The following is a 15639-nucleotide window of genomic DNA, read 5'->3' on the forward strand; positions in this document are numbered from 1 at the left end:
AGTGCATATATATTTTTCTCTTTTTTTAATGTGTAAATTCCATGAAAAAATAAGGGACGATGACGGATAATGATCAAGCCAACTTTAGTTGAGTGAATGTGGCTAAGCTTAACGCCTAACTAAATGATAACTTACTCAAACTTAGTCCAATAAGAAAATGAGTTATTCTAATAAATTCACTCCATTTCATGATAACTGGCTCAGAGGCAACTCAGAAACAACTCAAACTTAATTAATAAAATATCAACCTATTAGTGAATCATAAAATTAAATGTACTTGCGCATAACTTTTCAACTAATCATACAAAACTAAAATATAAAATATTTTATCAACCTGATTTTTTTTGGTATAACCAAATGTATCTTTTTATGAATACATATTTTTTATTTTAAGATGTGTATCATATATACTTATTCATTTTTATTACTAAGAAAATATAAAGTTAATATATATTAAAGACATATTTTACTTTTATAAACAATGAGATATAAGGAGTGCATAGAGTGATATTCATCTTGAGACATCAAATGTAGCTCCTTATTTACTTATGAGTAAAAGAACTAATTTTTTTAGAATTCTCAACAAAAATCATTTTTATGAATCAAACTTTTCACAATTTCATTTACTTAAAATTCAGTAATACATTACATTACAAAATTAGTCTCTTCTTCCTAAAAAACCTGATGAGTTAGGAGATTTATGGCTTACTGTTAACCAAATTCAACATTTTCAAAAGAAAAAAAAGACCGAAAAGCAACCTAGTTTTAAAATTGTAAACATTTGGGGAGAAGACACAATATTAGGATAAGCACAAGATAGAAATGCGCGTGGGTGGGTGGAACACCCCACTTTCCCCAATAGGGATCAATTGTCCACATTTTATATCGTAGTCTAATAAAAAGTTATCATATATTTATAAAAAATAATAATATAAAATAATATTTTTATGTTATTTGATGGTATATGATTAATTTCGGACATAAAAACATATGAGATAGAGGGTCGTGGTTCCACTTTCCCATCACCCTATGTTCATAAATACCACTTACTCTCATCCACTCTCTCTAACAACAACAATCATGTCTCGTCATCGACGCCAACAATCACAAGTCCTTCCACCGGAGATTCTCTCCGCCGACGAAAACCTTCCTATGTCATTTGACTTCTCTCAGATCACTTCCAATCAAGAAACTAGTGGAACCACTACACCCACCACCACCACCACCACCACCACCACCCAAGGCTCCAAACAGACCCCTCCGACGAATCCTCCTCCTCCGGCCACCACAAACAAACCGCCGCCTGCCAAATCACACTGAATATCAGTGTCTCCGCTTCTTCTGCTGCACTTTATTATGTCTATGTCTTCAATTTTCTTGTTTTTTCTTCTTCATGTTTCTTTTGTTTTTCACATAACAGTAGAGAACGAAGCTCATGTCTAGTAGCTAGGTCTTATAATGCAATCATCTTGATCTATCTATGAAATGAAAATGACTTCTTTTTATTTATTTATTTATTAGTAATGGTTATATGTTCTCTGCATAATATTAAGATTGTTTGCATTGTGATTTGGAGTTCATCGGCCGGAAACAATATATTTGTCGGTAAGGTTGCGTATATTTATTCTCCCGAATTCTTTTTCAATGTGCCACGTTTTTCTTGGTTAATTGGTTTTATGAGAAGTAGTCTTCTATATAAAACATTTTTGCTTTAACAAATATTAGTACTTCTATATGTAGGTTCGAGTCTCCCAAGTTTTTTCTTCTTCAATAATAATTACGAAAGCAAGAGGTTATTCCGTTAATGAATTTGGATCTAAAATTTGTTGAAAGTTTTTCAAATTGATCCCATGCTACTACTACTACTGAAACACACTTATTATTTTTGCATCCCCTTCATATATTGCTTGTTTTTTAGGGGATTTTCAAATAAATTGTGACATTTATGTCTCATCACTTGTAATTTATTGAAGTTGAAAATTTAATAAATAATTATTTTTTTGACTAATTATAAATGGTGATGCATATAATATTTCATTTTATGAGATAGAAGATGTATTCTCGTTTTTTATGGTCAATATTCAACAAATAACTAAATGTTGAACTAAAGAATTACAATGGTCCCTTTCATTGGTTCAAATTGATAGTGACTATAGTATAGTATCATATGCTTTCTTTTCCATGTGGGTGGGTCATATTAAAAACATCACATATATAATAGTTATTACATGTGTTATAATTATATTGATTGATTTCACAAACAATAATACAAGTGTCTACTTAAGTAATAACACTTAAATATGTACCCAAAAAAGAAATAACACCTAAGTTTTCTATTTTTTTGAGTCACAGGAGTAAACATTTGTCATTAAATCTATGAACAATTAATATTAGAATATAAAGGTATTAACTTTTTCAAGTCATCATCAGTTTTTTTAAGTGATTATTATATACAACTATATTTATATCTAACTTTTAATCACAATCAATCATCCATATGTAAGTGTAATGTCAAGATTTATTCTCCTTACTTTCCACATAAGAGGCCCACTTATGTAATAAAAAAAAAGGACTATATAAATATAGTATAATATATGCATCATGTGTTTAATTTATGAATCGAAGAAGATAATATTGTCCCTTGGATGCTCTTAGTTTCTTGAACTAGATGAAGTGCTGAAGGTTTATATCCTTCTGCCTATTTTTTTTTTTTTAATTTTGGGTAAAATTCATGCACTATAGTTCACTAGATTTATAAAAATAATATAAATCTTGAACTTTTGTAATATAATATTGATTAGGTTATCATTATCCTAAAATCAAATCTGAATATAGTGGGAAGTTACAAATGTAAAATTCTCAATAATTCATTTTTCAAGCAACAGAGACAGACCATATTCCATTTCCTATGTCCTTGTATATTGGATGTCTCCTCCATATGTGAAGTATCCTGCTACTAGCTAGAAACTCCAATTCAATATTCATATGTTACATTATATATTATATTATGAATAAATATTGAATATTCAAGAATGTGGAGTTATTGGTTGTAATTATTTTCTCACGGGTGATACTTGAACCTACAATATTCTTCATTTTATCTTTTAAACCTTTCACTCTAAGTATCACACAACTTAACCGTATGACTTCTCCAGTTATTGGTATTGGTGAAGGGGAAACTAATTTGTTTTGATGTGTGAGACATTTGGTAGGAAACTTAAGTTAATCTATTCATGATAATTTTGACAAATTTTTTATATACATTCCTTCATTATACGCACCAAATAAATCCATACATAGCATTAGACTTGGGACTTTGAGCCACGAGTTTCATAAAATGAAAATAAAAATTATTGGATGGTTCTATCCATTGTTTAAAACGGGATAAAAAAAATAAATGAAATTCATTGATGGAGGCCACGAGTTCAATGCTTATATACTTATTTATTATAAAGGGTGAGTGCAATTTTGTCTTTCTCATCTTACCATTATTTATATTTTCATCTTATATTCTATCTTTATTATCTTTTTAAAGTTAAATTTATCATTATAACTAATAATAAATTATATATATATATTCTATTTTAAAAAATAGTTCATATATATAATTATTCGTGTCATTATTAACTTAATAATTTTATTGAATTAAGAGAAATATGAATTAACATGCATGAATATGACAATACCTATCAAAATGTTATTAATAAATGAAATTAATATTTGAATTGTGTAATTTTATCTTGTTAATTTTACCCTTACTAATAATTTATATTTCCAACTTACATCTTATTTCTATTACCTATTAAAAATTAATATATCACTACAACTAATAATACTTTTATACATTCGATTTTTAGAATTTTAGTATTTATATATATGATCTTCATTTTTTGGTAGTATTAATATTTAGTAATACATTATTGAATTAAATAAAAAGGTGAGTCAATAAATACATGAAACAATATTTTATAATAAAAAATTAATTGAAAAATATAAGCATTGAATACTTTATATTTTATTTCCTCTTTAAATAATCACTACAAATAGTAAAATTTATTTTTAATTCTTAGCAAGTGCCTTTATAAGTTACCTTCTTGAAAATAAATGCATGCATTTAATATTTCAATCACTTGTTGGCATGGATAGACACATACATCAAAAAATATTAGTTCCTTAACCGAAAGATGAGGATATATCATTGATAATACTAAAAAAAAATATATTCCAAATCATGTTATAATAACAAATAAAAGTTTTTGGTTTAATAATAAATATTTTTTCAAATGCACAAAAACTTTACATGTTTGGTTAAGGAATTAAAAGATAATTTTTATGCAATGCATAGTTTTGAATTTCTAATTCATTAAGTATATCACTTTATCACAATAAAAAGGAATCTTTAATTTCTAATTTTTTTACTTTAAGGAGACAATAGCAAAAAATAATATATTCAAAACTCAAAATCTACTTATTATTTCTTTCTTGAAATAAAAAATTATTTATAAATAATGTTGCTTGAAGGAAATATTTATAAATTGAGTGTCAACACCAAGTGGTGGTTGTTTTTTCTTGGCTTATCGATCCATGGTATGAATAATTTGACACATTTAAAACATAAAAGATACTTATAATTTCATTCTTAAAATATTTATAGCGGATAATTTAATATATTAATAATTAAAAAATGTTTATTATCTCATTCTTGAATTATTTAGAAGTATTTATAAATGATAATTTAAAATATTCAAAACATGAGAGCTATTTATTTTTTTCATTATTGAAACTGGTTTTGACACCCATAAATATTGGTCAAACTATATTTTTTAATTTAATATTATAGATTAATGATAGATATAGTGTTGGAGAGATAATATGATAATTTTATTGTAATTGATACTAATGAATATAATTTAGAGAGCTAATAGAGTGTAAGTTGAAAAATATAAATTATTAGTGAGTTAAATTAACATGTTTGATAATTACATTATACATTTATCCTCATGTTCCTTTACCAAAATATTTTTGTAAACCCATGAAATCCAAAATATGCAAATGAAATGAGTATAATATGAATAAGAGCATTTAAATGGTGATCCTTGGCACATGGAAAATGTTGATAACTTGATCATGGGTTTAAATCATGGATACACTCTACTCGTTGGAGTAAAATTGTAACATATAATTCACTAGTGGGAAACCTCATACAAAGAACTAACTCTTTATTTTTATTTTAAACAACTTTTTTACAAGTGAAAGTATTTAAAAGTGTTTATGAAGTAGAGTTGGTAATTAGACAAAAAAACAAAGAAATATAAAATAATGAGAAGAAGAGAAGCAAATTTTCACTATAATTACTTAAAATTATTATTATATAAAAATCAAGAAAAGTACAGTATAGCATATAACTGAGTCAATAACATAAAACTCTTAATATCATGAAATTATATATTGTATAGTCAAGAACTAAATGATTTAAACCACATGTAAATTGTTGATTTTGAATAAACTAATCATCAACGATTTAAATGTGATAGAAATCATTTGTACAAGACAATGCAATAATTTAACCACAAAAACACAATATGGTAAATCTGAAATTATTGGAGAAATTATTGTCCTTAGTAATTATATGGCAGACGATTGAAATGGTTCCACTGCATCACATTCATGTTTGCAATAGGAACTTGCCCAGTTGAATTAGCAACACCAAAACCAGATATGTTAGGAATCATGACAATGCCATTGTTATTGTTGCCACCTGAACGATCAACATTAGTTACACCAACATTGGCACTGTTATCATTCTCTTCATTCTCTTCATTCTCATCATTCTCTTCATCACCTTCTTCATCAATAACATTTTCATTGATGAATGAGAACCTATGAAACTGAGGATTCTTGAAAACAGTAGCTACTACCATGACAACAGAAGCTGCTATAACCCTCCCTCCAATAACCCCACCATACACTTGCCCCTGAGGCCCTGCAACGATAATTCCAAAGGAAGAACAAGGATGAAAAGCAACGTTGGATGATGCTAACGAAGGTAAACGGACACGAATGTAAGAGCCAGTGAGAGATAATATACGACAGGTTCCATGGATAGGGAAAACAGAAGCACGAGAAACATGGTGGCGAAGGGTAATTTCAGTGACAGAACCAGAACCACTAAGGAGTGAGATACTGACACGGTGGTGATGAGCGAAGTTGATGAGGGTCTGAATGATATCGTTTCCTATGGGAATTTCAATGACAACTGGTTTGAGAGAATCTTCACTTTCTTGTGTAATAACAAAGGGTGGCTTGGGCTTGTTCTTAGAGCCAAGTGGTCTTCCCCTAGGTCTCTTTGAGGGTGTGGCTAAGACTTGTGATTGGTCGTTCATGTTATGTTCTTGTGAATGGTGAGAGGAGTTATCTTCTTCAATGGAGGTTTGAGAGAGAGAGGGTGCATGAGTATTTTCTGCCATTGTTGGGAGATATCACACACCCAATATGCTCATTTATATATATGTTTACATTATTTTATAAGAGTTTTAAGGTTGGAGATGGGAGGATCTAGTATTACATGAATGAACATGATCATACATGTCATTTTCTATATTATGTATGTCATTTAATCAAAATAGTATAAAAGTTAATGTTTATTATTTTTTGTTTATTACGAACTGTATTAATAATAATTCTAATGATGTATTTAAATTACTCTTATAATATATTATAACTAATCCAAAATAATGAAAATATATTGATTCTTATACTATTTGGATTTATCTTCATGATATATTATATTTTGTTTAACTTAATTATAGTTACTATCGTCATTTTTTGTTTAAGAAATTAGACTTATCTATCATACATGTGTAACTAGTTTAATGTACGTATGAAATTAAAGATGATTTGTATAAGTTTAAAAAGAGAGATGATTTGTACAATAATTTCATTAAAACTTAGGGTTGTTAGTATAAATTACTCTAAATTTAATATGTTGATTTTGTGTTATTTTTAAATAAATATTATAAATCATCAAATCTATTTTTATCTCACATTCTATTGTATGAGAGGATCTAATCCCTAATCATGTGACTTTGGTGAAAGATCTCTTGGAATGTATATAAATCAAATACATCTTTGCATTCTTAAAATAAGTTTTTATTTCATATTTAAAGTATAAAATAATAATAGGATTAAAACACCTCTAAAATGGACCACATGCATAAATTTTATAATAATAAAAGTTGTTAGTATTTCATTCAAATATGGTAGAATGGTAAAGGTAAGAAATGTAAAGTGTGAGCACGTAGGTTTAAACTTTGATAGTTTTATATTCTTCCTTTCCTTATAATAAACACTATCTATAAAAATTATAAGTTTGTTAATGTTCAAAAAATTTCTAAAAGAGTTTAATATTTATATATTTTTATATACTTTTTTTATATGATTAAATATTATTCACCGTTCAATAATAATTAATACATAATTTATGAAAGATATACTTAGAATATAAAAACTCTAACATTATCATCGTATAATTCAATGATTAAAATGATAAAATTATTTAAATATTATTTATTTTGTGAGTGCGTTGGGTTCCAAATCAAATTGAATATGAGATTACCTCACAAAAAAAAAAAGAATACATACATCTATAAGAAGAAAAAAAGAGTGAAAATTCATTCTCATGGTGCTTAACGGGTTCTACTCATTTGCTCCATATTTATTTATCTGTTGGAATTTTTAATGAATATTGCATTATGGAAAGCGATAATTGTACAAATTTTGTGGTATTATTTTGATCAATGATGTATAGATTTTAAAAACAAAATGTTAAAACAAAAAATGGGAGAAAATGAGAAAATTTTGTATAATGTTATGTTTGGCTGTTACTTGGTCTATATTTACAATGCAAAATGATACAATATTCAAAGGAAATTAAATGAGGTTAACTAATAGAATTATTCAAATTAGATCTTAGAAAAAGATATGTCATTATATCCTGTACCAATAACAATAAAGAAAAAAGAGAACAAAATATTTAATTTTTAAATTGAAATTATATATTTTCATTGGTATGAAATAAGATATAAGACATAATTTAGAATGAGAAATCCTTATTTAAATATTGGTGTTGGATCTCTAATGTTCCTGCAGATATAGTTATTTTCTTACAATAACATATTTGTCATTTAGTTTAAGTGACATGCCAAGAGGATAAATAGATGTTTAATGTGATATTTTGTCTTTTTATATATATAATAGGTCTTAATATAATTATTTTTGTATTTGGGTAAGTAACTCTTGTGCTCCTTTAATATAATATTTTTATTTAGAAAAAAATATATTATCATATTTGACCACTAATTTAATAATACACATTATATTGGTCATAGTTAATGTAATTTTTTTATCAAAATCATTTAAAAATTGCTTACAAATTTCGACGTTCCAATAATATAGTTGTTTACTTATAAATATGCATTTAAATAGTATGTTAATTATTTTTCTTTATTACAGCAACGAAAAAGCAAAAATTGTTTGAACTACAATTTTTGTGATGTAACATAATATTTAATATTAAAGTGTAATATCTAATTATCTATACAATGTGAGTATAAAATTTATACACTATATCATATATCATTCATTAATATTTTTTTAGAAGTCAATAATAATAAATAATAGACTAATAGTATATCAAACTTTTACAATATTAATATATCAAAATATATATATATATATATATATATATTTATCCCTAATACTTATTTTGATGTGAATGCCTATCTTTAAAGGCCAATAATGAGTATATGTTGAGTATTAGATTTTTTCCCTTCTTGTCTCAAAAAAATATGTTATTTTAAGGATCACCTATTTTGATTGATTAAAAAAATATACTTAAATTAGAAGTTTAATAATTTTCATTTTTTCAAGCAATGTAATGGAATGCTTAAATATTCATTTCTCATCCAAATATATAAATATGTAATTATTATTTTTGGAATATAGAGTCATTGAAGTGATTTTGACTCTACCAACTTTATTATTAATTAGATTATTGAAAGCTTTTATATTTCATTGACTTCCTGATCTGTCCTTTTAAATATATACATGCACATTTTACTTACTCGAATTAAATGACACCCTATTATTAAATATGAGTAAATCGAGGGCTTTCCATTATGATATTGAAATTATGAGGATGATACAGAAGAGAAACTCTATCGGTTCATTGATCAAGTAAAATGCAGATGAAAATGACAAAGACATAATAAACAAGTGATGAATAAATAAATATATATATATATATATATATATATATATATATATATATACACTGACAATATAAGTGTTTTTTACATTGTTAGCAAATTATCCATCATTGATATATTAACCATCACCGACTCTCGAACAAAAGAAATACAAATCAATCAATAATAGATGATGTGATGACAGTGTAAAAACCAGTGCACATATTTTAAACAGAAAAATACTATATAATTGATGTGACTAAATTTGAATATTGTTCCTTACCTAATGTCACCAATAGTCTTTGTATTAAAGTTACAACCAATCATGTTGAAAATTTTGAAGGATTTTGATTGTGTAAACAGCAATTTCCTAACCAGAACAATATGGACATGGATCTTAAGTTCCTTATGTTAGATTTATAGGCCCTATGATTATTTGCATCTTGTTTCACTCTTCTCACTATGTGGTCGACATTGTGTTGACAAAATTGGTATGAATCTGCCCCACCACCCACCATAAATGCAATGTTATCAACAAATTTTGCCTATGATTTCTCATCCTATGATCATGACATTAGACTTTTTTGTTGAAACAAAAAACAACATATCAGTTATGTTGTTATGTTATTCTAATAATACATAGTGGGAGTCTCTGAACACTCCCGGGACGTAAGTATAATTGGTCAAACCTCGTTACTAAATTTCTTGTGTTATTCTCTTTTCTCTATATTATTTTTACTATTTGATTACTGGCTTCCCAACAATATCAAGTATAGTTCTGTCTAACTAGGAATACAAATAATTACAATATGAGATTGAGGAATCAAATCCATATCAATGTTATCAAATGAAACCAATAAAACTTTCAAAATGAAGGGGAAATTTTTTGTCCCTATATATGACTTAGAGTATGGTGATACCAATCTCAAAGTCTCAAACAAATAAGAAAATGTGAAAACCATACACATAATGGTAATGCAGTTATGGTTACATTATAGAAAACCATACACATAATCATGAAAACTTCTTCAGAGGTACACAATCATGAAGTAAAACAATAAAGGCACATCTAATGTAGAAATTATACTAAAGGGTAGGCCAAATAAACCAGGTTGAACTAAATGTTACTATAAATATGACAGAGGAACTTAAGGTACCTGATGTTGTTATTATAGGCTATACTCTCATCATGTCTTACCACAACAAAACCATTTCCATGTTTCAGCATCAAAAGAATGCTCGACTACCGTAAAAGACACGCGACCCGTCCTTTTTCTTGTTCTTATCAATGTCTAATTTGTTGTTGTCATGAACTTGAATCACATCACCATGGTTTTCTATTTCAGGTTTGTTAAGGTCCATTGGTAGCTTCATTTTTGCCAATGATTCAGTAAACTGTTGCATGCTTCTCATATACATGTCTACTATTTGCTGCTGCATAAAATTTTGCTCAGCTTCAATATTGATATTCCCCAATGGAGCTGAAAAAACTTCACCAAATTTTGCAGATTCTATAAAGTTATTATCTTTTTTGCTTTCCTTTTCCTTGCTTGAGAAGTTTCCCTCTTTGGCATCACTTTCTTTCTTGGAAGTTGGAGTATCTGGAGAAGCACCAAAATTCTGAGTACCTTCAACAATAATTGAGACATTAACAGAAGTTGATGAAACACCTCCTAAGTGATTCTTTTTCTCAGCTAATTCAGCTGAGTTTTTATCATCACTTAAGGTTGTTGTAGTAGAGCTTAAGAACACAGAATTCTGAATGCTCTCATTTTGAGAAATGGACTCAACTGGTGAATTCATAGTCATTTCACAATCATCAAGTTCAGGTGATGCACAAAGGTGGAAAAATGGTATGGACATAGAACCAGAAATAGAACCTCTAGCAGCAAAATTGAAGTACTCAGAAACCATTTGTTCATTTTCTTCTACCACACTAATATCAGGAAATTCATTTCTAGCATATTCATCAACTTGGTCTAACATAACTTGTGAGATTTTTCTATCAAGCAAAACAACTTCTGAAGATATTGATGAGTTCTTTGCAGATTCAGATACCAAGATCATAGAAGAATTGACATCAAAAGATGTGTCTAATGATAGTGTTAATTGAATAGTTCCAGCAGGAGAATGAAAAAGATCAGTGGAAGAAAGACTATAATCTTCAGTCACTTTTCCTTTGCCATAAACTTGTGAAATTTGGACCAAAGAAAATCCTAAAAGTTGATCTTCCAAGTAGTTTCTTGACCTACTGAACATCCAAATCTCACACTTCAAAACAGCATCATTTTGAGTAATCTTCATCCTCAAGTTTTCATTGAATGTTGGGTTTTTACCACCTCCATTGATGATTCTAGTAGAGAGAGTCTCATCTGGGTTGTAAGTAAGAGAGAATTTAGTATATACATCTTGATTATCATAGATGCATATGTTGTGAATATTCCTAGCATGATGAACATAGATATCAAGAATCCCTTGGAACTCAGCATCATCATATGCATCACTTTTGTTCAAATTTGGATTATACCTGAAGCCACTATTCTGAATACTATGAGTAAATGCATCCATTCTAACCTGTGTTATAGGAAACAGAGTTGATATAATATCTGGTTGATTCAATCCATCAAAAGAGAACTTTGTTATAAGAGGTAAAGAGATTTTTCTCACCTAGCAAAATGAATGGTAATAGTACTAATAATGCATTGAATGAAGTAGAAAGTGGTTGAAGAACCTTGAGGTAGAGTAGGTGAAAGTAAAGGATGAAGCATGAAAATGAAATGAGAATGATGTAATATTATTTGCTTTGCTTGAAAATACAGTTTCCATAACTTGTTCCACTCATACAAATGGTATTGAAGGACCCACTTGCCACCATTTTCATTATCACTCACTCCACTCTTCCATAAATTGCTCTTTTTTTCTCTCTTCAATTGTTGTTTGTTGGTGGAGAAATTATGAAGAAAAGTGGATATTGGTTTATTTTGTGAAGTGAAAATGAGAATCTTTCTTTATCAAAACATATGAATCTACTATCAGAATAACATTTTCTTGGTTTTATGTTACTGAACTTGTAAAAAAAACTAAATATATTAAGTTGCATGTAAACGAGATAATAGAGATCTCCAAAACAGTGTTTCATTATCTGTCTAATGAGGATATTATTTTTTAATATTTTTTGTTTTTGAAAAATTTCTTTTATTAATATTAACAAGATAAGTATATATTTGGAAGTCATTTCAAACTAACTTTTGGAAGTATCTCAAAATGATGCGACATTTATTGAAAGTGATAACTACGCAACATAAAAAAAATAGTTCTTTATCCAAAAGAAGAATAGATATTTTTAGTAGTACAAAAAAAACTAACTTATGAAATGAAATTTAAAATTTTCCAAGATATACTTTTCAAAAGGAGTCAATTTCTGAAATAAAAAATAAATTTTGTACAAGAAAAAAAATATGGTGTGAATGAAATAGAACTCTTATAATTGGACTTGGGCCTACTTTGATAGAACATTGGTGCCATCGCCCAGGTAGAAAAATTATGCTGGAATATTGGATTGGATAGTCATATAACATATATGGTTGTGTGGGTCATGATTAGTGTTTTGGGCTCAAGGACTTTAACTTTTGCAATTATTTTTTTTTGCATCCTTTTTAATTCTCTTTGCTAATGATTTCTAGGATAGAAATAAACAAGACCCAACCAATAGGAAATAGCCCAAAATAATGTGATTTATGTGGGGATAAAATTTGTTGTTATCTATATGTGCCGCAACTTTTTATTGGTGAAAATACAAAGAGATTATTTCATAACTTCAAAGAAAATAACTTATTGAATAATTAGTGTGATACAACACATGAAGTGGAACATTTAATTTTGCCTCATGTTTATGACCTCTGGCTTTACAATCATAAAGTTTTTGTGATTCCCTCTATTTTCTTACTATCCCAAAATAATCTTAGTCATTAGATAATTTATTTATATATTAAAAATGTCATCGAAAAAAAAAGTATATATTAAAAGTCGATGAAAACTGATTTTTTTTAGAGTTAGCTCAATTAGTAGAATTAAATATAAGAGTTTGAACTCTAACATTTGCATAATTTCCTCCATCAGAAAAACTGTCTAAGGATTTGTAGTTCAGAAATATCCTTATTCACACATGCAAGAGAATTTAATGGTATCAAACAAAATTTTGTAAAACACCAAATACTTAAAATTTTGAGTGGAATATCTTTACTCTTAATATAAATATTTATATACAGTCACTATATCATCTATCATTCATAGGATTATTTTTATAAGAGTCAATGGTGATTAAATATGAATTGTGAATAATACAATGTATAAAACTTATACACTAGAGCATACATTTTTTCTCCACAATTTTTTAGTTTAGATCACATGGGTTCTTGAAGGAGACAATATTGTTTTAGTTAGGAACATATGCAACTTGATCTACAAGACAATTAAGTTATAGGTCTTTCCAGTGAGACAATCTTAAGTTAATTACTATATCATCTCAATAACTTATTCACCACAATGCTCATACTTAGAATTCTCACTAGTGTAAGAATTTGATCTACAAATTTATTCTTATTGATTATTTTCCAATTCTTATTTAAACATGAGATGTCTCTCTATTAAATGCTAATCCCACAAGTTAAATTAATAAGGTATATTAAATTTTAACCAATGGCCAAAAACTCTAGAGTCTTTGTACAATGATTCTAATGGAAGAATTAGATTTAATATAATAGTAATGAGTAGCACTTGAGTGTTGGTGCACATGTCCGCCAAAAGCTATGTATGATTCTTGGCATTATAAGACTAATAAGATGCCGAAAGGAACCTCATCAAAAGTTATCTTTACTCTATGTTGTTTTCATATTCCTCAAAATCAATCGAGCGAGGTGTTGATTCAAATAGTACATGTTTGATCCTTTTAAGTAAGGTCTTGGGTTCGAATCTTGTGAATGAAAAAAATATTCGCTGGAGGAGTTAACCTCACATACCTGTAGATGTTTTCAGCTCGGATATGATTAGCTCGGATATAGAAACCAAATAAAATATTCCACAAAAACTTTCAAGAAGCAAGGAAACCGATCATTAATATAATGTTCAAGAAAAAAACAATGTGCATGCAGAATGGAATGCCTCTATAAATAATCAATACTTTAATTTGATCCAATGAACCTTAATAATTAAGACTTTCCGATATCCACTTTTTCCCACCTATGATGGCAACAAAGCTTGTTACTTTTTTTTATTCTTTCTTATTCATTAGTCATCCAAATACAAAATTCATATAATCACATTCCAAGGAGTAGATGGAGCACATGCAGTGATGGAAGTTAAAAGGTGTACCAATTAGGACTAATTAAAGCTCTAACAAATAAAACTATGTATGGATTTTAAAGAGTGGTAGTTATCATGAATGGGTGGGAAAACAAGTAACATATGCATGTTCTTAGAAGGGATAAGCACCTTTGGCAATGAACATCACTTAGGTTGGTGTTCTTCCTTAATTTTGCACACACCATAAAGTGGTACACGAGCAGGGTTCAGAACATCGTGAAATAGTTTGGTTCATATTCGGTGTGGGCGTCAGAGCTTTAAGAGAACCTTTCCTTAGTACGAGAGGACCGAGAAGGACACACCTAGTATATCAGTTATTGTGCCCATGGTAAATGTTAGATAGCTAAGTGTGGAGCGAATAACTGTTGAGAGCATCTAAATATGAAGCCTATCCCAAAATGAGTGCTCTCTTATCATGCTTAGTTTATTAATTCATATTTTATTTATCGTGATTAATTGAAAAATTATTATCTAAACCACAAAAAAGAATAATTGCCAAAGATTTTTCTGATGAATCAAAATAAGTGATACATACAATAATAGATTATTATATCCCATGATATTGTGCTTATCATCATTCTTTATATAAAGAGACTTTTGATGGATAATAGTATTACATCCTCTTTCATTAAAAAAATCCTTTAAGTGCATCCTATATATAGTTAGGGAATGAGGCCCCCCAACCCCTTAAATAATAATAAGTACCAAGAATTGTAATAAAGAGCTTTTAAAATTCAAAGAGAATACCTTTAAGTTTTTTTTAGTTTGGGTGATCGAATACATCTATGTCTTATCACTTTCACTATGTTATATAAGAGGCAAAACTACCTATTTAGATGCATTCCTCGCAGAACTTTCTATAATATCCCAATATATACATTTCCAACCCCACCACTTTCCTCAACCACTAATTATTATTGGCTATTAACGGTACAAATCACATTCAACTAGCCACTTTTTTCATTTTTTTAATTTCATTTTTCTATTTCATTATATAATAAAAATATTATATATATATATATATATATATATA

At 28.0% G+C, this 15639-nt stretch overlaps 2 protein-coding genes across 2 annotated transcripts; both read right to left on the reverse strand.

Moving 5' to 3' along the window:
* Window positions 5619–6467, reverse strand: LOC109356348 (AT-hook motif nuclear-localized protein 28-like). The gene has a single exon (XM_019599669.1). The coding sequence runs from the start codon at window positions 6465–6467 to the stop codon at window positions 5619–5621; it is 849 nt and encodes a 282-aa protein (XP_019455214.1).
* Window positions 10033–11822, reverse strand: LOC109356083. Its single transcript, XM_019599421.1, has one exon. The coding sequence runs from the start codon at window positions 11811–11813 to the stop codon at window positions 10473–10475; it is 1341 nt and encodes a 446-aa protein (XP_019454966.1). The 5' UTR covers window positions 11814–11822; the 3' UTR covers window positions 10033–10472.

Source organism: Lupinus angustifolius, chromosome LG09, assembly GCF_001865875.1.
Source record: "Lupinus angustifolius cultivar Tanjil chromosome LG09, LupAngTanjil_v1.0, whole genome shotgun sequence".
Taxonomy (NCBI): Eukaryota; Viridiplantae; Streptophyta; class Magnoliopsida; order Fabales; family Fabaceae; genus Lupinus; species Lupinus angustifolius.